This window comes from Trachurus japonicus, chromosome 23, assembly GCF_045865225.1.
Source record: "Trachurus japonicus isolate A0001 chromosome 23, Traja_1.0".
Lineage (NCBI taxonomy): Eukaryota > Metazoa > Chordata > Actinopteri > Carangiformes > Carangidae > Trachurus > Trachurus japonicus.
In genome coordinates, this window is record NC_140929.1 from 12,555,830 (window position 1) to 12,582,411 (window position 26,582).

At 42.1% G+C, this 26,582-nt stretch overlaps 1 protein-coding gene and 5 non-coding genes across 15 annotated transcripts in view; all 6 read left to right on the forward strand.

Moving 5' to 3' along the window:
• Positions 1-21,997, forward strand: part of LOC146962624 (ELKS/Rab6-interacting/CAST family member 1-like) — a 118,251-nt gene extending 96,254 nt beyond the window's left edge. For 4 of the 10 annotated variants that reach the window (XM_085769580.1, XM_085769584.1, XM_085769585.1 and 1 more), the window contains 2 exons: positions 3,775-3,960; positions 19,657-20,086. In XM_085769580.1, the coding sequence (XP_085625706.1) occupies positions 3,775-3,960; positions 19,657-19,794 (324 nt within the window). In that variant the 3' untranslated portion in view covers positions 19,795-20,086. Of the gene's footprint in view, positions 1-3,774; positions 3,961-19,656 lie in introns of all 10 variants that reach the window. The other 6 variants (XR_015035106.1, XM_085769587.1, XR_015035105.1 and 3 more) reach the window with 4 other exon arrangements.
• A 3,199-nt stretch (positions 21,998-25,196) lies between these two features.
• On the forward strand, positions 25,197-25,306 carry trnal-caa (transfer RNA leucine (anticodon CAA)). The gene is made up of 2 exons: positions 25,197-25,234; positions 25,261-25,306. It is a non-coding gene; the product is annotated as a tRNA-Leu (tRNA).
• A 141-nt stretch (positions 25,307-25,447) lies between these two features.
• On the forward strand, positions 25,448-25,557 carry trnal-caa (transfer RNA leucine (anticodon CAA)). Its single transcript has 2 exons — positions 25,448-25,485; positions 25,512-25,557. It is a non-coding gene; the product is annotated as a tRNA-Leu (tRNA).
• Positions 25,558-25,926: 369 nt separating this feature from the next.
• On the forward strand, positions 25,927-26,032 carry trnal-caa (transfer RNA leucine (anticodon CAA)). The gene is made up of 2 exons: positions 25,927-25,964; positions 25,987-26,032. It is a non-coding gene; the product is annotated as a tRNA-Leu (tRNA).
• A 154-nt stretch (positions 26,033-26,186) lies between these two features.
• trnal-caa (transfer RNA leucine (anticodon CAA)) lies at positions 26,187-26,296 on the forward strand. Its single transcript has 2 exons — positions 26,187-26,224; positions 26,251-26,296. It is a non-coding gene; the product is annotated as a tRNA-Leu (tRNA).
• A 270-nt stretch (positions 26,297-26,566) lies between these two features.
• Positions 26,567-26,582, forward strand: part of trnal-caa (transfer RNA leucine (anticodon CAA)) — a 110-nt gene continuing 94 nt past the window's right edge. The window contains exon 1 of the tRNA in view: positions 26,567-26,582. This exon is cut by the window's right edge and continues 22 nt beyond it. This is a non-coding gene — a tRNA (tRNA-Leu).

A 26,582-nucleotide genomic window follows, 5' to 3' on the forward strand; every position in this document is an offset into this window, starting at 1 on the left:
TGTTTATTAGTTATGTCACATGAGCAGCCCTGACTCCAGCACCGTCACAGTTGTCCTGCGTAGAAACCCGACCTCCTCTACAGATGCTGCTCCCGGTCGAATAATAAATATATTTGTGCTTGTGCGCTTTTGCGTCTCTGAGGGAACAGTGGAGAAACAAAAACCCAGATTTCACTTTATAATGTGGCCAGTCAGTGAGGCCAGCTGAATGTCTCTCTTTGGAGTTGTTTCATAGTACAGTAAGAGTCTGGTAGGCGGTCATGGGAGGCCAATAAAGAGACACAAACACACACACACATACTCTGATACACACAGTGTCGTATAAAATTATGTCTCCTGTGGGACTGTTTCGTAGTACAGTAAGACACTGGAACGCACTGTGGACTCATTAAACACACACAACACTGCATACATTGACCACTGCAGGTTGTGTAATGCAATAAAAACACGGAGGCCCGTATAGACTGTACGAATTAATAAAATCAGTAAATTCAAAGACTTTAAGCTCTGCAAAGACTTTCAGAGGTCAGTGTTTTGTTCATATTTCACCGTATTATTGCTCGGCTTGAGTCAGACTTATTTTTAAACATTTTTCTGGTAGTCATTATACAGTTCTTAAAAAGGAAAAGAAAGCAATGGTGTTGTTATTTCTAACCAAATGTCTTCTTTGTGCCGCCATCATTCCTTCCATTCTTTCTCCCTGTTTCTCATTTGTCTTGTATTTGATCCACGGCGCTCCACTGCAAGTCTGGAAAGTGTGGACAGTGATTTTTTTTGACAGAATAGTCCGGATTAGAACACGCTGTGAGAAAGCAGCTGTTGCACATGTGTGGAGTGTGTTTGTGGAGCAGTAAAGCCGGATTTTCAGAGATGTTTTCACATTTTGTCACATTACACAACAGTGGTGGAGAGATAACGTCCTTGTTGCGTCGCGACTGTCAGCGCACATCATAGCATACAGCTACAAAGATGTTTTTAAATGCAGTATGTGTAGGATCTAGCCTTTCTTCTTTTTGCTTCTCTCCCCTCCTCCTCCTCCTCCTCCTCCTCCTCCTCCGTCTACCTCCCTCTCTCCTCCGGAGGGAAATGTTCAGTAATGTATTTCGTAATGGACTGTAACCTGCTGGCAGCTCCTCACTGGAAAATACTGTAACTAGAGCTATTTACAACTCTGATAACGACCCTGCATGAGTGTGTGTGTGTGTGTGTGTGTGTGTGTGTGTGTGTGTGTGTGTGTTTCGGTCACAGTGTTTTTGTGTATATCTGCTGGCACTGTATAGATATCTACAGTACATATTCACTATGTGATGTGAGAAACAAGTCGTTGTGAGCCAGGAAGGTGTGGTAGCTGCTCATGATGGAGGTGGTCTGGAAAAACACAAAATTACTCCTCGTGTGTGTGTGTTGTGTGTGTGTTGTGTTTGCAGTAAATAAGGTAAGGAGTCAGAATCAGATGTGACAGCTACTTTGATTTGCCTCCACTTTACCTTCAACTTTCATTTTTGCTGCAATGCTGCGAGAGATGAGTCCGCAAAAGCACTTTCCTCTTTCCCCCGACAAAAACCACCCACGTCTAGTTTTCATTTGTTTGTCGGGCTGGTCGAACACATGAGGTTATTGAATAATGAATGCAGGGGATATATATATCGAGCTTTATACGATATGTTTTATTCAAATATGATCAAAATCTGCCTATATCTGCAACTTGTGTTTTCGCTGTTCTGGCAGCTGAGGCTGCGTTCAGATTTAGAAAGTATGTTAAAGCTGCAGCGTGTCTGCGGTCGCTACCTTTCTCGTTTTTGATCACATCAGTCATTCTGAGTATGAGATGAGAGGGCATCCAGCGTCAGTGTCAATATTACAAGCAACAAATGGCCAACAAAGCAAAAAAAAAAGAAGATTGTGAGTTAATGTGGCAGGAAGCATCGGTATGGATACTACAGCTACAGCTAGTTGAACAAAACTATGCAAGAGATGTCCTGATAAACGGTTTCAGAAGACAACTACAAACAATTTAATGATTTAATACAGTCTGACGGCCTCTCCTTTCTGTCGTAATTCAATGTATCTAGAATAAAAGCCAACATTTCATGAATATTTGCAATTCTTGTAGCTATCGGTTTGGGAGAGAAGCAGATTAATGAGCTGAGGTGGAGCCCAGATACAGAGAGGCAGAGCGATGTTACTGCGCTGAGTGAAAGGATCCTGCCGTTGAAACTCAAGAGTGTGTGTGTGTGTGTGTGTGTGTGTGTGTGTGTGTGTGTGTGTGTGTGTGAGTGTATGCTGAGTGACAATGAGCACGGAGCGCAGGGTGCGGACAGACGCTGCTCGGATTAAATATACTTTACCAACGCGCACACACACTAACAGGCCTCTTAACATGCTTCCTCTGCACTTAAATCCTGCTGTTCCCCCGTGGAGAGCCGTGTGTGTCTGTATGTCTTATCTGTGTGTGTGTGTGTGTGTGTGTGTGTGTGTGTGTGTGTGTGTGTGTGTGTGTGTGTGTGTGTGTGTCTGTCTCTTGGGGGGTCCTCCTGTCTCATACCCCCCAAAATGTGTGTGCATCTGTTTTGCTCATCTCACCCCCATTCCCACACTTGCACACACAGACATACACATATTAGTCAATGTTTCTGTTAAACAAGAGAAAAACATTTGTATTATTAAAGCCGTCATCGCCTGTACACATCTGATCAATCAGTTGGCTGCATTCATGATCAGTGCTGAAAATATCATAAGCATTTACATTTGCATTATTAGCAGTTGTTTGTGTATCATGTTATAAGTCCATGACCACAGTAACACATGTCATGGCCGGTCAACTCTGGCCTTTTCTAAACATATCAATGACTCATTTTAATCATTTGAAACCTGTTAAATTAGGTACAGGACTTTGATTCTGGTCTGAACTTTTACATTTAGTTATTGCTATTAATAAAAATGTGATTTAATGGGCAAAATTACTCATATATAGGCCTAACACAAATATTGTAGCAAAGAAATCTTATTACTGACCAACAACATTACACCAGAGACTAAAGAGTAATCAGACTACACACTAAAATGTAAGAATTTAATCAAACCGTCATAATTACATCACTTTATAATATTTAGATGTCTGGTCTCTATTTCTCCATGTCTGTGTTCATCTCACCTCACCCTATTCATCTCCATTTACTTGTGTGTTTGGAGAGTTCGTGCAGCTCATACATTGAGATAAACTGTGCACTGACAAATGGGCCAATTTAGGTGCTGCAGTGCTCAACATTGCTCCTTATTTCCTATATAGTGAACAATATTTACTCATTTTAGCATCAAAACTCTGTGTGTTAGATTAATTGTCTGTCATGTACACTACTTCATCCTAACAAAGGCCCACAATCCACTGTGTTGTGGGATTCATGATGACTCATGAGGATTATTAAGTGTCTGATATCTCACTTTACTGCTCTCTATAGATTAAACCTTTGAGTGACAGATAGGACTGGTAGTGAGTGAGTGAGGGAACAGGTGATGCAGAGCAGACAGCCAATCACACGTGAACAAGGACAAACTGGTGTTTTGCATATAGGTCAATAAGGTTGTGCCTGCGGCTGAGTGTTTTTAGCCTCTGCCATTTATACCAGAGGGAATAAATGTCTCACTCTTTCTCTATGATTATAACAGAATGTTTTAAAAAGTTGTCATGTGCAGTTATGGCATTTTGTTGTCATTGTGTTTTAAATTATAAAAAAAAACTTGAACTAATTTCTCTGTCCTTCCCTTCCTCTTCAGATTCTCTCTCCCCTCCTGGATCTCAATCAGAATCGCAGCAAACTGAAGCTGTACATCAGTCACCTGACCTCACTGTGTCAGGAGCGAGACCCAATCATATTGCAGGACTTCGCCCCGCCCCCGGCCTATCACCGCGCTGACTCCGCCTCCTGGCATACGCAGCTGCACAGCATGACGCAGGAACAGGTAGGACAGTTGTGTTGAGATGAGGCGGGGGGGATAATGCAAAGTGTGTATTTGTGTCTTCATGTCTTTCTCTAGCTATACTGGCAAAGGTTGGTTTAAACTATCTTGGTGAAGACATTTCGTTTTCAGGGTTGGTATTAGGTTTGGATGAGGGTTGGGCTTAAGGTACGGGACTAGGTAATACATAACGGCAATCAGTGTCCTCACTGCTAATGTAAGATGTAAGTATGTGTGTGGGTGTGGAGTGAATGTGCTGTATTTCTGAAAAATGTGGAAAAAACTGAGGACATTTTTGTCACTCCTCATTTATCAATTTCTAAAACTAGCCACTGAGTGTGTTTCTGTGTGCTTACTTGTACATACTGTACGTGATGACGTGTGTGAGTTTGTGTGATTATTCTCGCTGTGTGTGTGTGTGTGTATGTGTGTGTGCTTGTAGGAGTAGGGCACACACTGGTCAGCCTGGCAGGTTTTTGGCGCTGCCTCTGACATTATTGAAAAGATTTACTCCAGCGGGTCACCTGACGACAAGCGCCTGGCAGCGGAACAAATACCGTTTCAGACGTTTTCTTTTACAGGGAGTAAACTCTGCTTGGAGCTTTTGGCAGCAGGAGCAGGGCTGGTTCATACACGGAGCAAAGGAGGGGAGAGAAGAGTGTATTTATTTTACTGTCGAAAGAGTTGTCATCTGAGAGAGAGAGGGAGGGAGGAGAAGAGAAGAGAAGGGGGATGAGGATAGAGGGAGAAAGAGAAGGTGAGCTTTAGGGAAGGCTGAAGAAAACGCCGGTTAACCTGCTCCGTCGCCATGGTAACAAATTGTGTTTTCAGATACCAAATATAAACACTACATTATTAAATCATTTTTGGCCATCTTTGACTTCCCCGGTCTTTCTCCCTCTCTCTCTCTCTTTTTGTCTCTGTCCTTTTCTCCATATTGAAAACATATCAGGCGACGGTCGCTACATGTGGTATACATTGAAAACCGGTAACTCTAGACACACACACATACTCACAGAGCGGTGTGACAGAGTGTGCGGTTAGGGTACAGCAGGACCAGTTTCCGAAATTCCTCATGAAAGCCCTATTGTATGTCTTAATGTTTCACAATGTCTGTGTTTAGCATGAGTGCTTCAGATATGGCGCTGCGCGGTTTGGTGTCACTTTAAATAAACTCTGAATATAGAGAATTAAGTTGTCATTTAATCACTGGGTACATTAAAGGCACCGGGGAAATTCTCTGGGCAACTTTCATGGACGGACAATTACTATACGTATTTTTCATCATCAGCCTGTTTTCACTAAAAAGAAAATGCCGACTTTATTCTGCGGTTCAGTGGCCCGGGATCCACATTTTCAAAAGAAAAACATACTCTGGATTAAAACTGATTATGTGGGCAGCTGTGAAAGCTTATCTAACAAGATTGAATGCTTCTAGACGGCCAGCTGAGTTGCCTGCAGTATTTTATTCCTACCTTATATTTTAAACAAACATTTAAAGATATTGAAAACATTTGAACCAAGCTGAGCCCACGGCCACTTCCAAGTCAGATTTACAACTGAGGAAAACAAGATCTTTAAAAAAAAAAAGGAAAAAAAAGACAGTATTTGCCCTTTTACCACAAATCACTTGTATTTTACATCACAGCTAACCATTTCCATGGCATACAACAGTGTTTTGAATTTCTTTGTTGTTTTTCTTGTTTTCTGCACAGTTATTTAGCTGCAGTGTTAAAACCAACTCATCCATCACAGAAAACATCGTGTCTGCCTTTACTGTCGTCAAAGTTGTGTTACCCTCGCACGGCTGAATGAACTCGGAGCGTATCCTCTTACCCGAATTCATCAGTGTCTCCCAATATGCTCCATATGACTTGTGTGCAATTTCTCTGGTTGGGTTTTATCCCCATCTTAGCCCTGCATGCCTCCCATTAAAAAGCTCCATTAAAAAGTGCATAGCTCTTTATCTGAAGGTAACCAGATGTGCCTTTACCAAAGCCTTTTTGGCAAATGGGAGTTTCAAAGAGTGAGAGAAAAAACACTGGATTGGTACAGCAGCTCAAAGATAAAAATAAATATTCCTACTTGTTTTTTCAGTATTTGTGAGACTGTCCTGTAATACAAAATATAGCCAAAGCCAAAAATCCTTATTTTTAAGAATGTTAATTGAAGTTTTTTGGGGGGAAAAAATGGTAATCACAAAACTTGCAGAGCAACAAGGACACTTCTTTTGCTCTAACATTTTTTTGGCTTTTTAGATGCACACTCCCTCAAGTTTTCTTTTCCTACTTCCTTTTATCCTCTTCATCCTTTTTTCTTCCAATTCTCCATCACTGTCTTTCCTGCCTCCATCACCACAACATTTTACTCTCCCTTGTTCCACATTGATGTACTGTAGGTGCGAGAGCTTGTTAGTTTTAAAAAATACTCACAACTGAAGTTTTTACTTTGTTTTCAGCCAAATGTTTCCCCTAACAACGTCGTCAAAGTTTGGATTTTTTTTTTTTTTTTTTTTTAAAGCCTCTCCTCCGCTCACTCTGTCCAAATCCACCCAAACTCAGGCAGTGCCACTTGGCGCCATGCGTCTGCTTTAGACCCTGACCCTGCCTACACACAATCGCAGACACACACTGCCAGTCTTTCATTCAAGCCCGTGTTTCTCATTTTCCTTCATCATGTGTCACCATCACCCTGGCTGACCCTCGAAATGCACACACACACACACACACACACACACTTGCACACTGTCTCCCTCCAGACCACCATGTTCCAGTGTGCCAGCCTCTCTGCTCTGTCTTGTGGTGAGTGTGTGTGTGTGTGTGTGTGTGTGTGTGTGTGTGTGTGTGTGTGTGTGTGTGTGTGTGTGTGTGTGTGTGTGTGTGTGTGTGTGTGTGTGTGTGTGTGTGTGTGTGTGTGTGTGTGTGTGTGTGTGTGTGTGTGTGTGTGTGTGTGTGTGTGTGTGTGTGTGTGTGTGTGTGTGTGTGTGTGTGTGTTTTACAAGCCTCTCTCTGGCTCTGTTAAAATGCCTGGCACTCTGTAAAGTCATTAGGATCATACTAAAATAGCATGTAAAACACACATGGACAGACACACAAACACACAGACACACACACAAATCTACATATCCAACACCCACATATGATTTAATATGAATCCACAGTAATCGTGAGCGACCACTGGAGGCTTGTGTACCTGACAGTGCGCTTCTGTAAAGTGTCACCACCTCAAACATTTTTACTAAGGCAGCGTCTGATGTAACTTTCCCCTGTGCTGTTAAAACTTGAGCCGCAGCCCAAAAAGCAGCCTGGCTCAGGCAGGAGGAAAGGGGTGGTGGGTGAGAACAAGTTAGTCTTCACGGTTTATCAACCGGGCACCTCCCAGCGCAGATAACTAGTCCGATTAAGAGCAAGAAACCTCAGGGAGGCTCGGCAGTAAATTCAGACTGTACAGAAACAAAATTCCTGCTTTCTGTGCTGATAAGCTAAACCGAGAAAAAACAACTCCCTAATGTAAAGCCATGTTTTTTAAGGATGCAATATGAGTGAAATGATTAACCTATGAACTACGTTCAAAAACAGCGACAGTAAAAGGGCCTCAGACATTTCATTTCTAAATGAAACTGGATTTTTCCTTGACATATTTTGGCTTGTTTTCCAACACCAGATGTAACAGAACAAAAGATGTGCTTCATAATACAAACAAAAAAAAAAAACACACACACACACACACACTGTGTCTTTGTGGCATAAATAGAAGATATTATCCCAGCATGGCGACCACAGCACCTCATTAGTCAGCAGAGTTTGAAGAAAATGCGTGCTGAAATGTTTTGATCCATCACGCCAACTGAATCAAGAGCATTTTACAGAATGATATAATAACGCGACATATTGTAAAAACCCTCGTTAACTCGTGCAGATGTTTGTATCGTTTAAATGAAATGATGTGGGTTTGGACATTTATCTTTCAGTTCAGTCATTTTTTTAAAAAAACAAACTCCTCTCACTCAATGTCAGACTCAGTTTCCACGGAAACGTTCAGATTTCTGTAGCTTTTGAAACGTAAAGAGGAAAAAATTCAAGACAACAGCCGAGGGACGGCGGTGTCGTCCGGTCCAATCAAATCTCTCAACAACTTTCAGCCGCGTCGACGTCTGAGTGGCTTCACTCTTTGTTGCATATGCTCAGTCTGCGCTGTATTCTCCTCTTGTCAGGTCTCAGTTAAATCACTCAGGCAGCATGTGGAGCCCAGCAGAGAGTTGCTAGTGAAAGGCCAATTTTGAAAAAGATGGATTTTGTGAACTTTTTTCTCAGTCGCCTGTTCCTGTGTGTTTGTTTCCATGTCTCTCTTTAACCTCAGCTGAACTACAAAAGTAACACTGAATCCAATAGTGAGGTTTTTACCAAAAGAGCTGTTTTCTGAGCCATAGTCATAATAATAACCTTTATGGCTCAATGACGTCTCTAATGAGCACTGAAGAGAACTGGCATCGTAATCTTACACACACACACACACACACACAGGAAGTCTCTCTCTCTCCCTGACCTATGTCTCTCTCTTTGGCCTGAAGTGTGAAGGTATCAAAATTGGCTGTGTGTATGTGCATATCTGTGTTTATGCGTGTTTTTGTCTATATGTACAAGTTCCATTAAGTGTAAAAGCTGTTGAAGTTTAAGAACAAGTGTGCGTGTGTGATTGTAGTTCATTATAGACTATATGCACGGACATGTGCGTGTTTTTGGTGCCGTAAAAAATGTGTATGAAGTGTTGTTGGCCGAGTCGGACATTGTATCGCTGCTCTTATGAACACAGTATGCATTGTCAGCCCATGACTCTCTATCTGCTCAGAGTGAAAGGGGCTCCCAGTGAGCGGCTGCGAGCGCTCGCGAGCCAAGTCAAACTGGAGAAACCTCAGCGAGGACCGAGCCCACATATTTACAACTCTACAAGTCATTGTAATGAAGGATAATACCGCACAATTACAGACTTCAAATGTCATTGTTGTTAGAGTGTAATCTCAAAATAAAAGGTTTCTCTGGGACAAAGAGGGGAGTACTTACTTTCTCCCTGGCTTACTTTACATCTAGTTAAACAACAGGACTTCACAGGTTTCCAGGGCCTGGGCTTGACTCAGATGACTTTATAATAAACTTCCAACACAAGAAAACAACACCAATATACAGCTGCAGCCCCAATGACTTCAGACTCTGCTATACTATAACTCTATAAAACTAGTTCAGCTTAATAAAAAACGAAAATAAAAGAACGATAATTTATTTTTTATGAGGACAGTAAACTCTCATTAAACCAAAGAGCAGCCGAAAATATTAAGGCTGTTATGTGGTCGGATTAATTAGCAAAACACATTTTTAACTATGTCACAGTTGGATCGTTTTGCTTATTAACAAATTTAAAAACGTATACATAATTGCAATGTTACAAAAAACCAAAAAACCTTGGTGAAATATGCTTTTTACATTTAAACATGAGGTTTCAAATGCACACAATCATTGTTTTTCCAGCTCTGCAGCCTGATGACCTGCGGCAAAGCGATGCCCTCTTCACAGACTGGGCAGGAACTGTGTGTGAAGACCCCTCATGATTTAAAGGTCACTGATTGGGCAAATTTTGATTGACAGGAGATACAAAAACAGGATGAGGCGGAGCTGCAACTCAAACATCACGGGCGATAATGAAGAGTGTAGCTGCCGTATTACAACAGATAACCCTGCTCTGTGTCTGTGCTGTTTCCCAGAATAACTTTCTGTCTAGTAGAGTTCACACTGAAGCTGGAAACATGAATTACTTTAATTCTAAGCTGTGTAAATATACCACATAACTCTGACATGACGGACCATGAGAGGTGATGGTGACTACGTTTCTTGTAGTTTCACCTTTAGGTCAGTTTCTACCACGTTCAGTCACAGACTTTAACCATTTAATGAACCATCACAGTTTTGCAAAGGCCAATATGCAAATTCTGCTTCATTTAAAATGCCAGAAGTTAAACCTTAAAGACTCATGAACTCTTGTGACTTGATTGCTGATAATGTAACTTGTGAATTTTCTTGAACTTTGGACGTAGATTTTCACCAAGAGGCCTCAAAATCATCTGTTTGCATCGATGCAAATCAGGGAAAGGGCTTTTGATCCTGTGTGCAAACGAAGCTGTAATAAGGTGTGCAGTGCAGCAAAGACAAGAGAGAGGTGGAGTGGGGAGGGTCTATGAGGAGGGGGGGGGGTTGTAGAGCAGAGATTCAGACCCATCCATCTGTGCTGCGTTGTGGTCTGGGGTCTCTCTAGGCTTTCATTAGGCAGCTCTGCTTCCTGCTCCAAGGATGATTGTTTTCTCTCTAAATACGACACAGAGGTCCTCAACGACCATTAGACACACACACACACACACACACTCAGAAACACAGACAAAAGGAGAGACAGTCAGACGAACCCATACACACTCGTCCGACCCTCAGAACCCATTTCACAGCCTCACACACACACACACACACATTGGCCTTCGCTGGTCATTACAGAGTAACTGCTGGTTTTTATGCAGATTTATTGAATCCAGGCTTAATGGCTTTACCAGTCCCCCTCTTTTTTCTTTTTTTTTCTTTCTTTTTTTACATGCATTTGTCTTTTTTCTGTCGTTCACTTCTTTCTCCCTTGATCTTTCCCTCTGTCTCTGGTTATCACTCCCTCCTCCCCCTCCTCTTGATTTCTCTCTTACTTTCCCCCCTTTGTTCCTTTGAATCTTTCATTTCTTGCCCTTCTCCACCTTTTCCATCAGTTTGTTTCCCTCTTTCTGTCACAAAACACTTTCTCTGTCACTCGTCCGAGTCCTACTTCATTCCCTTCCTTTTCCTTTCCTTTCCATCCTTTTTGTCCATCTGTCATCTCTCCTCTGTAATGGGAAGACAAGCCCCGGTGATGGTGACAGGTGAAGGGCAAAGACTTAAATTAACCCGCAGAGAGAAGCGCACACAGAAACACGCCCTCCTCTCTCACGCTCACACTTCTCTTGTCTCTATCTCAACTCTTAGTTCACAATGGCAGCCATTGTGGAAGTCCAGATTCACACATTTCCCCCTACGTTATTGCTGCACATATTTCCACGCGGCCATGCTACAGGAATTTATTTCAGGGCGGCCATAAAATCATTCTGACTTTTACACACCTCACAGATTTCAATGGAACAATTATGTGGAGACAATGTCAAATGTAGAAAGGCCACACCGTACACCGTGTTACGTAACGAAATATTTATTAGATTATATCTTGCATGATGTCAGAGGTAGGGTGTACTGCACTTGTATGGGAATATTTGAGCCTAACTTGGTGGCTAACTCAGAGTGTTTAAGGCTTCATGGGAAAAACAAACAGATGTAATCTTTTCCCTGATTGTTTTTGACCAATTAACACAATAATCATTTGTTGAACAAGTTGGCTATTTTGAAAACGAACCAATCCCATTTCTACCCCATAGCCCAAACCCTCAGCTTTACCCCTCCTTTTTGCAGGTTCACAACAAGGGTAGGGGGTTTCCTAATTCTCTTTTGAATGAAGAAGATTTTTCAGGGAAACATTACAGCCCATTCTTCATAGAAATGTTTTCCAAAAAACTGCATGCATGTTATTTGTGACATTCACTAATGTCAAAGCTTAATTTCTGACTGTCAGAAATGTAACTTAAATCCAGCAGCAGCAAATTAGGTGAACTTTTTTGCTGCTCATTGGATATCAGTGCATTATGATGCATGTGATGAAGCACTGTAGGGACATATTGGGGTCTGACTAGGGATAGGTGAGGTGTGTGAATGTAAAATGGGACTGGCCCCAAGAAGCCTGTGAGTGCACTCCATGTAGATAAACAGCTTTCCTCCAACAGCCATTTGATCACAGTTTTTGCACCTTGGTTTAAATTAAAGGAAACTACTTACACAATGCCACCTTAAACTTTAAGTAACTACGAACCACTTAAGTGTTTTGGTTCTGTTTACATCAACATCTGAACAGTTCGTAGAGGCACTGTTAGATTGTGTTTCCTTTTTTCCTGCATCCTTGCCATTAGATAAGTAAACCACAGCTGAAAGTTCTTTAATGCAAACTGTGAATTAGTTTGGACTAAATTGCCTCCATCTTTCAGATTGGCCTTCTGGGAGGTTACACTATACACAGTCAACGCTCCAGTCTGTTTTTGTGGTTTTGTTTCTGCAGCCATTAGTGCTGCGAGCACAGCCTTGTATAGTTGTTCCTGGAGGGCCAATTTAAGGTTTAAGTCTTTTTTATGCACTTTATAAGTCCTGTTTTCTCTGAAAGTATTCCACTATAGTTACCACGCTTACATTCACAAGCCCAGCTCTCCATGTAGCTTAACCAGCATTATTAGGTGCTAAAGTGAATGCTGGAGAGCTGGACTGACAGATTTAAGTTCCCAAACTTTAATAAAAAAATGCCGTAATGTGCTTGTAGACCTCCCCTTCGCGAGCGGTTGCTTCGTGTGCCCACGAGCAAGGCACAGGATGGTGGAGAGCTCACAGAGTTAAACGTGTTAAATCCTCCGTCCCCCCTCCTAACTAACTGCTCCCTGAGGCCGAGTCTGTAAATATGAAAATGTTCCTATAGTCGATTTGGCTGATTAAATAAACCTGTTAAAGCGAAGTCACAGAGTGATGGTGGATTGCCCACAGAGTGCACCTCCCTTGTACTTTCCCTCAGCTGTTAGTGCTAAAGCCGCGCAGCATTTCCAGTCCTCCAGGAGCAGTTTTAGGTACAAGTCCTGGAGCTCTATTCCCACTGCAGCTCGTTAGCCTGCGTCGTTAGCTGGAGCTGTGCTGGACTCGACCACATGCACACACACATACACACATTTGGTCACATTACTGAGACGCTGTTGGGCTTGGTGCATTACAGGCAGCCAACTCCTAAAGCAGTCTACGCAGTGTAAGCCTGTTAGAACCTGATAGTTTAAATAGAGACAGGCAGAGAGACAGGGATTATAATAGTCTGTAAAGGCCTATTACACTTTATCCCTTTGCTCTTACTCATAATGGTGTTTCTATAGCACCGCTCCAGGCTGCTATTGCTATTGAAGACTCTTTCCTGAACCTCCTGTGACTGTAGCTTTACCTCCTGCAACTTATATGCAGCGTTTGGCCTCCAGACTTTTTCCTTTCCTATGTCCTCCTGACCCCCCCTCCCTCTCTCTGTCCCCTACATATCTCTGTCGTATTTGTTTAAATTGGAGTCTGTAGCGAGGTCAACCTTATTATGTCTATTTCTATTTTCATACCACACGCACCGGTACACCCTGTTTAAACATTTTCTAAGTGGTGCAGAAGGACAGAGGGATGTAGGAAGAGTCCAGGACTTGGAGCATGAAATAAAAAGTATAAATTCTTACATGGTGGCAGTAATTACACCCAAAGGTCTTCCTTTGTCCATGACCTGATTTTTCACTGAGCTTCATGAATCATTTCATCAAGGTAAAAAATGCTCCTTTCCATCCCTATAATTAATGAGCTCCATTAAAGCCTGGTGTTACATTTATGCATTTGCTGTATTTGTTTTTCGGCTCTTCAAAATTCCTTGTGTCATAAATGTTTCATCGGTGTTATGCCAGGTTTAAATATGTGATATCAGTGATCGATATTCTTACTTGTTTTGAAGTAAAACAGAGACCGAATCGTTCACATTCCTGAGGCAGATATAGGAGTAACTACGTCGTTTTCTGTGCAGCACCGCACGCAATAGAATTTTTTGTGTGTGTTGTTGTTGTGGAAGTAGGTCGGTGAGCCTCAGTGTATAAGAAGCCCTAATCTGTGGAGACGTAGGACTCACTGGACCCCTCATGATTCATAGAACATCCTTTCCCCTTAACCCAGTCGAAGCAGGATGAAGGTAACTGTTTAAGATTCAGAGCGGTGAACTCTGGAGCGGAGACAGTTTTCTGATAAGAGACACACCTCTGGCCCCAGAATCATCTGTAAATGGAAAAAGCTCCATGTAGGCAAGTAACTTTGTGAGATGTGCGTCTGCAGCAGGAGGTTGACCTGCTCTGTGATGGGCTAATGCACTCCACTTAAATAATGTATTTGGTCTCTCTCTCTCTCTTCCGCTACCTCCACTTATTCTCTTTCTCTCTCTCTCCCTCTCTCTCTCTGTGAAAACATTAGCATTCCTCTGCAAAGAGGTTCAAGCCCTGCAATCTGTGTCAAGGGGTCAGTGTACACACACATACACACACACATCATGCCCTCATCCTCATTCTCAAGCTGATAGCTTGTGCGTGCATGTACATGTTTGTGCACAAGTGAGATATTTGTGTGTGTGTGTGTGTGTGTGTGTGTGTGTGTGTGTGTGTGTGTGTGTGTGTGTGTGTGTGTGTGTGTGTGTGTGTGTGTGTGTGTGTGTGTGTGTGTGTGTGTGTGTGTGTGTGTGTGTGTGTGTGGGTGTGTGTGTGTGTGTTTGTGTGTGTGTCTCCAGGCTCCCGATAACACAGATAATGATCCATCATGATAATGGAGCTTTAATGGCTGCAGTAAAAATCATCTTCAACAAACCTTCACTTTATCTCTTTCTCTCTCTCTCTTCTGCTCTCTCTCTCTCTCTGTCACACAAACATACACACACTACACACACACACATCCTAAACCCTTTACCTCTGTCTCCCTGCTTCCCACAATCCTCTCCGTCACTCACTAAATTAGAACTTGAGCCTGCAACACACACTGCAGCCACACGCTGTGCACTCACACACACCTGTCATGTAAAACACCCAAACCACTGTATCACACACGCGCACACACACACACACACATATTCACCAACACCTACACTCGTGCATCTCCTACAAACACACACACACATACTATGCATATACACTAACAGGGAGTCATGAATCTGGCAGCACTGCCTCTCTGCCTACTTGCATTATTTCATCTACATTTCTCTCTGACCACACACTGTGATCGCATGAGACGTGATCCATGGGAGCGCACAACCACCACATCTAAACTTATACCTCATAACTGGAAACTGTATCGTGAAGCCTTGTTTATATTTAATTTCTTCAGCCCATAAATGAGCTTTGGATTGAATGCAGCAAGAGAATAAGTTTATTGCTTAGCAACATGGGGATGTTTTTCTCTTTCTGCAGAGCGTAAGCCAGGCGCTCCACAACAGAGACCTGCTCTGTCCTCACTCCTCGTATTACAGCGGTGCAGATCACAACGGCATCCTGATCAGATGAGGCAGAGCAGATTCATCCAGCCTGTTCCTCTGCTGCGTCTCATTAGCACCCTTACTGTCCCGACCTAAGAATAACGCTGCTAATCACATCTCCCCTCTAAAATGTAACACTTGTTGTACTTGCTGGATATTATTTTAAGATGCAAGTATATTTATGCTGCTGGGAAAATGCTAGTCTCAGAGTCTAGACTCAACAACAAGGTGAGGATACTGGTAATTCAGATAAACTCTAAGACACAGTGGATATACATACACTTAAATGAAGATATGTAGAAATAACAACATTTTAAGCAGTAAAGTTGCGTCGGATACAAAGATGATGTATAGAAAAGACAACAATTAACCAAATAACAACAACAGATAATCAACCTGTAGATAGAAAAGTCCACAAATCCTAATTATTGAGCGCTGTAGAGGTCAACAAGGACCAACTACTGCTGCCATAGACCCATCACTCAGGGTCTCCAGCCTCAACTGGGTGTAATTATGTCATTATTACATCTACCAATATGGAAATCCCCACATTAGATCATGTGGGTCACCAGATGAGGTTTTGACGTATGTGGAAGTGGCTTCGTGACACAAACATTGCAAACTTGGCGGTTTTGGTATATTTGGGGTTGATGCGATGTCATGATGCCGTTAAAACAAACTAGTTTGATTCAGGTAGTTTTCCAGACTTATGTCATCTGGTGTTTCCACTGTGATTTAACTTCCCTCTTCCCTCTCTTATATTATTATTCTTTATTTATCTTTTTACCCTTACATATGTAATTTTTTTGATTAACGTACTGCACCCAACATAGTTGTTAGGCTTAAGAGCTTGAAATTCTCTGTTGATACACTGATTCAGTACGTGCGTATATTTCTAACTATCAGATCCTTAAATCATTCTTCAGTTTCACTTCCATTTCCTCTCAGTGTTCTTCGTGTTTTTGTGGTTGTGGTTTTTCTGTTGAATTTGACAATATAGACGTTGACCAACTCTGCTTTTCTTCATGTGTTCTTGTTTTGTCCGCGGTGGACTGGGCTCGAGGACGCTCCATCTTCTCATGCGTGCCCTCGTCTCTCAGACGGACGTAGCCTTGCCTTTCCACTTTGACTGCACTGTGGCCTTCTCGATTTTAAAGGCCTAGAAAGCCGCATAAAGCTGGACCCGGGACTTTATAAGGCACTCTGGCTCTGACATCAACGTCCGTTTTTCTGGCCTTCAATTACGATCACTTTCTCCCGGAAAACCGGTTCTTGTTTCTCTAAGTTTTGGCCATCATCTGTATCACTTATGAGAACATGATGCCCCTGAAGCTGGTCGGGTGATTTGAGGACGTGGCGTGTCCTAAGTCCAGCCGCTGACTGACTGCACCATGAGTGTGCACACATGTAGATGTCAGGTAAACTCAGGGTAAGGTTAGGGCCAACCCTTACCCCCCTTAGATAAGTGGTGGAGATCAGCTGTCACCAGCCTACGTGTCTTGACTTCTCTGTAACCTTTGCTTTGATGTGAAACAATGAAACAATAGTTTAACTGTTGCAAGCTGAAAAACATTTAAATCGCATGTGTTTCGCAGGGAAATCTGTTTTTGGTGGAGCTGTTAACGAGTGTGAGATGGGGCCACAGCAGACACAAGTTAAAATTTAGGGGGTCACAAACAAAATGACTGGAAACCACAGCTGAAGACAACTGACTTGTACTGGGATCATCATCATCATCTGTTTAAAGCCATTTGTCCCAGAAGCGGATACTTCAACAACACTTAATAAAACAAATCTTTAGGTGGTTACTGAATGATTTTCATGACGAATGACATGAAGCCATTAGCACTGATGATTTCCAGATTATCACCTCCAAGCTCTAGAAGAGTTGCGTTATTGGATTATGGATTATGAAGCGATGGATCTTAATATCATGGCAGTATCACTCACAGTTTGTATGGGCAGTATATATATATATGATGCAGTTTCAGGTATATGGCTGCTGCAGCGCACTGTTTGACCTATTTAATCTTGATTTTTTTTTTTTAACACCTTTCCAAGTGTCGGGTCAAGGCTGTGTGAGTCAGAGAGCAGGAGACAGCAGACGCATACTAAACCATTTATCTCGTCTCAGTTGTGTTACAGCCTTATCTTTACTGCTGTGTTTTTCTGTGGGATTGCAACTAAAATGCACAGCCATTAAGATGAATTACCTGCAGACACATAAACTCACATGGAGGAAATATGTTGGCTCACACACTCTCTCTCTCACACACACACATGCATGCACTTCTGTGTGGATATTGGCCTGGAGGTGTTTGGCCACTGTGGACGGGAAATGCAGTGGGATGATAAAAATCAAGGTGTAGAGAGGAGCAGATAGAGCTCCAGGGGATGGCACTGATAAAAGATGGACTACGTGCTCAGACCTCATCGCTGCTCCAAATCTTATTTCTATCATCTGTCTTCTTCTTCTTATGGTAAATAACGGTTGTTCCTGATAATGTCATGTTGTTCTCATTTTTCTCTCATGAATGGAAATGCTAAAAAAAAGAGAAAATATTGTTTCCTAACTCTCCACAAATGTTTTTTTTTCCATGTTTGGTTGTACACAGCAAAGTATATGTTTCCTATTTAAACCACCAGGAAAGAGTGAGTGAGTCAGAGTGTGTGTGTGTATGTGTGTGTGTGTGTGTGTGTAGGGGGGGGTGCTTCCCTGCTGTCTGATGCTAATTGAGCCTTCAGAATGGGCCAAATTGTGCCAGACCGTTCACACACACACACACACACACACACACACACACACTGGGAAGGGTGGAGTGGTCGAGCCTCATTGCTTCCCTCACATGGCTTCATACTCTCCTTCACCTCCTCATCCACTCACTCACTCACTCCCTCACTCATTCTCTCCATTTTTCTCTCTCTTCCCTCTTTTCCATTCATGTCCTTGACTATTTTCTCCTCCGTCCTCTCTGCCAACAACCCCTCCGTCTCTTACGCTTTAAACGTCTATCTTTTAAATATAGTGTGGTCACCAGTTCTCAGAGCTGAACTAAACGCAAATAAATTAGTAAATATCGTGGGGCAACTTGGGTTACTTAGTATTTAGTGCTTCCATAAAGTGGAGACAGAGTAAAATGAGGATCATGGTAAAAACTGATATCTGAGGTTGAGATGTTCTGACTTTTTAAGTCCTGCTGCTGAAGAATACTGTACTGTACTGTACCGTGCTGTACTGTTTGTTTGTGTTTTAAGTCCCACTCACATTCACCTACAAGTTCAGCATCAAGGTGAAGAGTTCAGTGTCAGTCTTGCATCCTGTTTTTTGCTCTGACATCTTGCAAACGAGTAAAAGTCCATCCAAGATCCATCCTCGTCCAGTTCCTTCGATCGGCTCTGCCATGGCAAATATAAGAATAGTGAGCTAGCAAGCTTCTTTTAACAAGGCAAGAGGTGAGGATGCTGTAAAGCGACAACTAAATTACAAGTTAGTGTGTCAATGTCAGGCGCCATTCTCCCAGTTTCAAGTCGATTAAATCTCAAAATGACTTTGAAACCATAATTTCAAGGTAAAATTGTCACATTGTGTTGCTTCAAACTCCCACAACCATGGATACTGCACTTCCCCCAATGCACGTTGATGACGTACTGTATTTTGTCGGAGCGTACATGCCTGATCAACGCATTTCTTTTAATCTTTTACATTTATACTCTCCAATAGCACATGATAAATCCCAGTTTAAATTCAAAGTGCTTTATGGACACAATCATGCACGCAACACAAACAATAAAAACGATGTAAGATACTGACCATGACTCAGTGAGAACAATGAGCACGTTGTCAAACCAAAACATTTACACACTGGTCAACATGTTAGAACATGACATACAGATAAGAAACAATTTATTTGTGTGATTTATTGTGGAGATTTCATTAGTCATTAACAGTATTATTACTTGCAGCAGTTTTACACTTGAATAAAGCCACTGTAATATAAAATGCCACAGAGATTTGCTGGCGGAGAGATGAGAGCGGAGGGAAGAGGTTAAGGCTTAACGAGGAAATATTTTTGCCAATATCTGACTCAGGCCGCCTCACACACATGCAGCATGTACACACACCGACATAAATGTGGGCTTGTGTTACACGAGTGTTCGAGCGGCGGCGCTCTTATTGATACAGATGTATTGGTCATTAAGTCAGTTAGGTTTGACGTTCTCAGCTCGGCCGCAGCCAAAGAAAACAACATCAGCGCTCTCTCACAGAAATGTTCCACTCTGTATGGGCAGAAAGAACGACATTGTGGTGTTTTCAGATTACAGCCTGATATGTGTGTCTGCATGAGAGATTGAGTGTGTGTGCGTAGTGTGTGTGTCACCTTGAGTTTGGGCTCAGAAATGCACCATTTTCCTATTTCTCAAAATGGCGTTATCACAAGTTGTTGACTTCTCTTCTTGTCTCTTTGTTTCCCACAGTTGGAGGCGGAGTTAGAGCTGTGCGAGAGGGAGGGGGCGGAGCTCCAGGAGTACGCCAATCAGGTCCTGCAGCAGATCGCCGACCGATGCCCCGACATCCTGGAACAAGTCGTCAACGCCCTGGAGGACAGCTGCTGACACTCACACACACACACATACACACAAGCAGATGCACGAACACATTGATTCGCACACAGAGTCAGATGAAAAAAAGAAAAGAAAAAAGAAAGAAAGCACGCGAACATGCACCAAACATTTAACACTCAGTCACACACACAGGAAGTCTCCAGCAATCCCCCATAATCCCCCTGATACACAAGGAAAACCACAGTGTTGGAAATGAAGATGAAGACTTTTTCTTCCACAGCTCTTCACTCATCTCATTTTCACAGATGGAAAAGGGGGATCTAAGAAGAAAAAAAAAGAAAAATCACATTATTACTGAAAAATATTCTTCCACTGAGTCCTCAGTCACCAGAGTTTTGAATTAGCAGTTGCCAGCTGAGAGAAGCATTGTTCATTTTCAGTCCAGAGTGCGTTGTTGGCATGCTAGTCCATTGGAAATAGTTGATGTTATTGAGACGTTAAACATGTACTTTCCTAGCGGGTCCCAAACAGAAGGAGCCTTCACTTCACTTCACTTGCCATCTGTGACTCTTCACAGTGGCCATCTTGTGTCCTTCCAGGCAATCAGCAGTTGGACTTGCAATCGTGATTTAATGAATTCAGATATTCAAACTGTATTAAAAAAAAAGTAATGGGGTGACAGTGAGTTGAGCTTTGCCAGGTCGTCGTCTCTGATGCCAGACTTAACACGCTTTTGCCACGTCGTTATTTGATTGGTTCAGATACAAAAGTGTGTTTATTTCAGCTGCCTTTGGTTCTTTACATCATTTGCTGCTATCTTTTCAACTTTTTTTCCCCCCCTTCATTTCTTGTATTATTATTATTTTTTGTCAGGTATCTGATGAAATGTACCAGCTTGCAGTTTCTTTCAGCAGTAATCTCTAGATAGTTGTGTAAATTGTAAAGAGAGAAGTTTAATTAACAGAAACACAGCTTTCATCAGGGGAACATGACGCTTTTCATCTATTGTTTTCCATCGCTGATGAAAGGCACAAACTAACTACAATAAATCTCGCAATACTCCCTTTATTAAAACACGCCAGAGGAGATGGTTTGTGTTTCTTTTTAACCTAAGATGTTGTGTTCAGTTACGGTGTCCACGCTGAGATTACGATGAGTTCAGATAATTCCTCACTCGCCCCTTTTGTGACAATCCCTTTAGAGTTAACATGAGGAGAAGTCTGAACTTACTCATTTCCCCTTAATGAAGCATCTTTTCTTTTTCTCTTGTCTTTCTTTCTTTGGGAGGGAGGGAATATAAAGTAATTGTTATATATTTTTTTGCTTTTGGTAATATATATATAAATATATATATAAAAAAAACATTTATCTTGTTTAATTGAAAATATTGTCATCCATTGGTTGGTATGTTACATAATGTGTCAAAATCTCTTCTTTTTTTTGTGATTTGCAAGAAACCACAGATTTGTTCGACACACAGGAGACTGTTAGAGGGGATGTACGTACATTGCACCTACTGGAGGTTCTGTGTCCACCGGGAACCTTCTTCATCAGAACCGGTTTCTTGTTCTTGTTGTTTACAGTGGAAATGACACTCGGATGCATGTTTTCCACAGCGCTGACAGCCTTAGCATGACGTAAACGCTTGCAGCACCGAGCACCCGAGGTTGTAATTGTTTCAGAATCCAAGCAAAAATGGAGGTTTTTATAATCTCATACTGTATTGAATGCTGAAGACATGTTGAGCGCTGCACCCTAAAAGAAAAAAAAGAAGAAACGATAAAAAAAGAAAAGAAATACCTGGTGGACACAGGACCCAGAGACAGGGATTTACACTTTATTCTCAAATCTGACTTTACACCCAACTCTGATCTCAAGGTTTTCAGAGCAGACACCTGAACAGTGTCTGAAAACGGCTCAAAACAACATGGGTGTAAGTGAGTTTCATTTCAAATCTGTTTTAGGAGATGACATCTTTGGTGCAATTTCCCTCAAATGTTACTGGTTTGAATTCGCACATAGCTTTAATGACCACGCAGGAGGTTGTGTGACATTTGACAAACGGAGGCCGTTTTATTTTGAAATGAAACTCTGTCAGATATGAGCTGCTGCTGTAAATCCAATGTTTTGTTGTGTGTTTTATACTGATAATGTTTTGTCTTTGAGAATGGTGATGACTGGGACTCACCGTAACTTTGTTGTGGATTTGAAAAACCGGAATGAGAGAATGGAATAAAATATGGATTTATCTTTATTTTGTGGTGGAGGGATTGTTTTTGTCTCTTTTCTCTGTCGACTCATTTCCCCAAGAGTTGCATAGCAGTGCAACCAAAGGGCGATTTGATTTGAGGGACTGTTAGAGGCCAGGAGAGGTGAACGTATCTAATAAAAGACATAAAGAAAGACAAAGAATAAACATCATTTGGTGAAACAGAAATAACATTTTCATTCTTTTAATCTTCTGGGGAAACTGTTCAGTTTATCTTTACTCGCAAACACCTCTTTGGAACATCTCTCCATTTGTTTCCTGTCATCACTTCTTTGGACCCCTCCTTCCCTCCCGCTCCCTTCCCCTCCTTCGTTCTCTCTATCTTCTTCTTTCACATGCAAGAAAAACTCTGTCTCTTATCTTGTCACCAGTGGTTTATTTTCCTATCCGCCCACTATAATGACATTATTCCATACCCCAGCCGTCTCTATCTCCGGCAGTGTCCTTTTGAAGGGCATCAGCCTGTTGGTGGTCTTTAAAACCCAAACATTCAAGTGAAGCTGTTACTATAGATTAAAAATGCAGTTTCAACATCAAAACTATACATAAGATTGACATTTTTACTCTAAATCTGACTGTTTAGTGCTTAATGACATCATATTTTGTGGCTAATAGTTAAAATTAGAAACAGACTGGAAATATTTTGGAGAGGAAAGAGGGTGAACATTTGTGTGTAGGATAACAAAGGGAATAAAAAGTGTCTGAAACATATACCCTTGCACGCTTCCTTCAGTGTTTGCATTTTGCATGTATCAGCAAAGGAACTGTTAGACTCATTCAACCAGAAAACCTGAGTTAACAGACCCACCCCACCTCCGCTGACCTTGCACCTTGACCTTCACCAGCTCCTCGACCTCCTCTGTGAAGAAATTTCCAAGCTGGGATCAAAACATCATCCGGTCGTTGGAGTCATTCTGTTTTTCACACAATAAAAGGTATCACACGACACGACCGCTGACAGTCTATACATGAAGCATATGCTCTGGTGTTTACCTTCACATATGGCAACGCTTTGCACGTGTGTGAGCACCTGGGAGTGAGCGGAGGACCGGCTCTGCTTTCTCCATCTACTGTCCTAATAAAAGCCAGTGGAGGGAGACAGAGGGGGGGATGGACAGAGTGGGATAGAGGAGGAGGAGGAGGAAGAGAAACGCATGTATGACTCCCTGATTTATGTGATGGCCAAAGAGAGAGAGAGGAAGGGGAGAGAGAGATAAGAAATGAGTGGAGACACGACCCAGTGAGCAGCAGGCATCATTTCACCTTCTTGTCTGTGCCCTGACTCGGTGTCAGGATTTCTTCTAGCTTTTTGTCACACGGCTTCAGAGGAGGGAGAATGAATAAAATTACATATTTTAACAGCAGAGCCATGTGTCAGAGAAGTCCATATGTAGGCCTATCATATAACCCCTAAGAAACAGTATGTCCTCTAAACAGTCACCTTTTCATAAAGCTCTACAGATAAAGAGCCAAACAGTGGGACACTGCTCATTATAAAAATAAAGTTGGAAAAAATGATTCAGTCAAAGCTGGACTCATTTAAAATGATTATTTGTCATTTTTAACTGCTGTTGAAGAAATAGTGATTGTCACTTGAGAAAGCTTCTTCAGCCATTGTTGCGCGCTCAGAAGAGAGTTCATCCATCATCTTCAGGACAAGTGGAGGCTACAATGAGACCGTGACAAAACTAGAGCTAGCATGCCAACAAAATGTTGTGTAAAAGTGACAAGAATTAACACTGTTGTTGTTTTACACCTTTGGAGACGGCTGGTGAGGAAAAGACTAAAGTTTGATGGAAAACTTCCGAAGCTGGTGAGTAAACAGGTCTTAATGCTAACGCTAGCGATGTAGCATTAGTTAACGTGGGCTACGAATGCTCCTTTTGTCCCAGAACCGCACTAGACCAATGCTAAGTAGGTTTTTCTGTAGTTTATGGCTTCATGCTCTAAAAGGGACTAAAATGCAAAGCCTAAGGGAAATCTGGGAGTTGTTCAAACCTAGCTAAAGAAAAAAGTCTACAAATTATTAATGGTGGTGAAACAGTTTCAGAAAAAGATCTAAAAAATATATTGTAGCATCTTCACACCAGTCAATGGAAAAATCAGTCTTGCAACAATTTTGACCATCAATTTAACCCGTTTTATTGCATATGAGGCAATGTTGAACATCTGCTGGTTCCAACTTCGTAAATTAGCCTAACGTTACAAGATTTGCAGATTTTTTCCTGGTTTTAAATCAAATATTTGGGGGGTTTTGGACTACTGGTTAGAAAAAACAAGCTATTAGCAAGAAGACACAAACACACACCGCACCTCTCTTTGCACAGAGCGAGTGTTGATAAGATCCTACTGATACTAGTCCACAACACAAAAAACACAGATGCCCTTGAGAGATAACATGTATTTGTGAGCACGTGTGCAGTTAAATGTGTATCTACATCCAGTGCAACGTGTCTTTCCATACATACTGTACATATACAGTGATATAGAGGAGGACTGAGACACACAGGGAGCCAGGAGGAGAAATAAAAATTGAGTGACTGCAGAGGGAGTCGGAGGGGGGGCCGGGGACTTTCGTTGGCTTTGGGACGATGTGGTTTCAATCATCACACATCACCTCGCACATGAGTGAAAAGAAAAAGAAGGAGAGGGTGATGGAGGGAGAGAGAAAACAGAGAGAGGAGGAGAGGGAGGTCTGAGACCAAAACAAACAGCAGCTCAGCTTCAAACACATTCAGGGTATATTCCATGTTTTCAAGGTAAATAATTAATGATCTCACTTGTGGTTTCAAGCCGTGGACTTGTTTCTTGTTGGTTTACATTTTGCATACAGAGTTGGCATTATTTCCCCCTATTAAATGGTTTGTAAAGTAAATAAATTAGCAGAGGAAAGAAGGAAGGCGGGAGGGGCCCAGGGTGAAATGTAGCAAGATGGAAGGACGGGACGGGAGTCAGGGAGTAGTAGGAAAAACTTCTGAGAGGAAATAAAAACAATGTGAGAGGAGTAGAGCCCCTAAAATAAGCTGTTAGCCACTGACAGTCCAAACATCCACTAACACTGATGACATTTTCCTTTTCTTCTTCTCCCCCTCCTTTTCCTGCCCATTCCTGTGACTTTTTAATGTGTTCACAGAAAATTCTCCCATGCTGCCAGACGGACTGTGGTGAACTCTGCTTGTTGCTTGTCAGGATGGCCGAGCGGTCTAAGGCGCCAGACTCAAGGTTCACTCCTTCCTCAGCAAAGGGACTTCTGGTCTCCCAATGGAGGCGTGGGTTCAAATCCCACTCCTGACAGAGCTTTTACCTGCAGGTCTTGGTGAAAATTGAGTTTTTAATCCATACATTAACAGAATACAAAATTGGAAAATCTCAAATTGGTAGGTAATCTGTGAATCTTAATTTTATGCCTCACTTTTGATAGGGGTGTGATGAGTAGTCAGGATGGCCGAGCGGTCTAAGGCGCCAGACTCAAGGTTGACTCCTTCCTCAACAAAGGGACTTCTGGTCTCCCAGTGGAGGCGTGGGTTCAAATCCCACTCCTGACATCGATCATGTTGTGCATTATCTTGTAACCCAGCTAGCTCAGTCAGTTGAACTTTTAACACACTTTTAATCCTGTGGGTTAAAGATTCAAACAACAGGATTAAAAAACTAAATCCCTAAGATACTCCACTCTATCACATTATACATCTCTGAGTACATGGATTCTTAAGGCCCCTAACACACCAGTAAACCCTCAATGAGACTCTGGAAATTACCATTGCCAGTTTTTGCAGTGGGCCAAATCAGTTTGTAATTTTGATGTAGTTGAACCAAGATTAAGAGTCCAACACAGTGGCCACCCTGGCCATGGTTTAATAAACCATCTATGAACCTCAGTCATTACCGATTGTGGTGATGTGAGAACTTCAGTAGTCAGGATGGCCGAGCGGTCTAAGGCGCCAGACTCAAGGTTGACTCCTTCCATTAGGGATTTCTGGTCTCCAAATGGAGGCGTGGGTTCAAATCCCACTCCTGACAGAGTTTTTACCTGCCTGTCTTTATGAAAAAATAGTTTTCTTGTCCATGCAAACCCAGCCAATACATGAGAGCCCATGATAGGAAATACTTATTGCTGTGTAATTGGTAAGACTTTATTTTCTGACTGACGTTATTGGGAGTAGATTGATGTGTTGTCAGGATGGCCGAGTGGTCTAAGGCGCCAGACTCAAGGGTTGCACCTTCCTCAGGTGAGGGACTTCTGGTCTCCAAATGGAGGCGTGGGTTCAAATCCCACTTCTGACAGAGGTTTTTTGGTTTTCCTTGGGAAAGCTTTTAATTGACTGAACAACTAGGTAATTTACCACTTTTCCCAAATAACATACCAAAACACAATACTTTCCTATTCAATGGTCGGAAAGGAGCAGGGAGAAGATACCTGCAAGTCTTGGTGAAAATTGAGTTTTCTTATCCATATAGACTTGATGGATACATTACAAGAAATTCTTAAATTGGCAGTTTATTCAGTACAGCTTTATTTTCTGAGTGACTTTGATAGGAGGCTAGGGGTGTATTGTCAGGATGGCCGAGT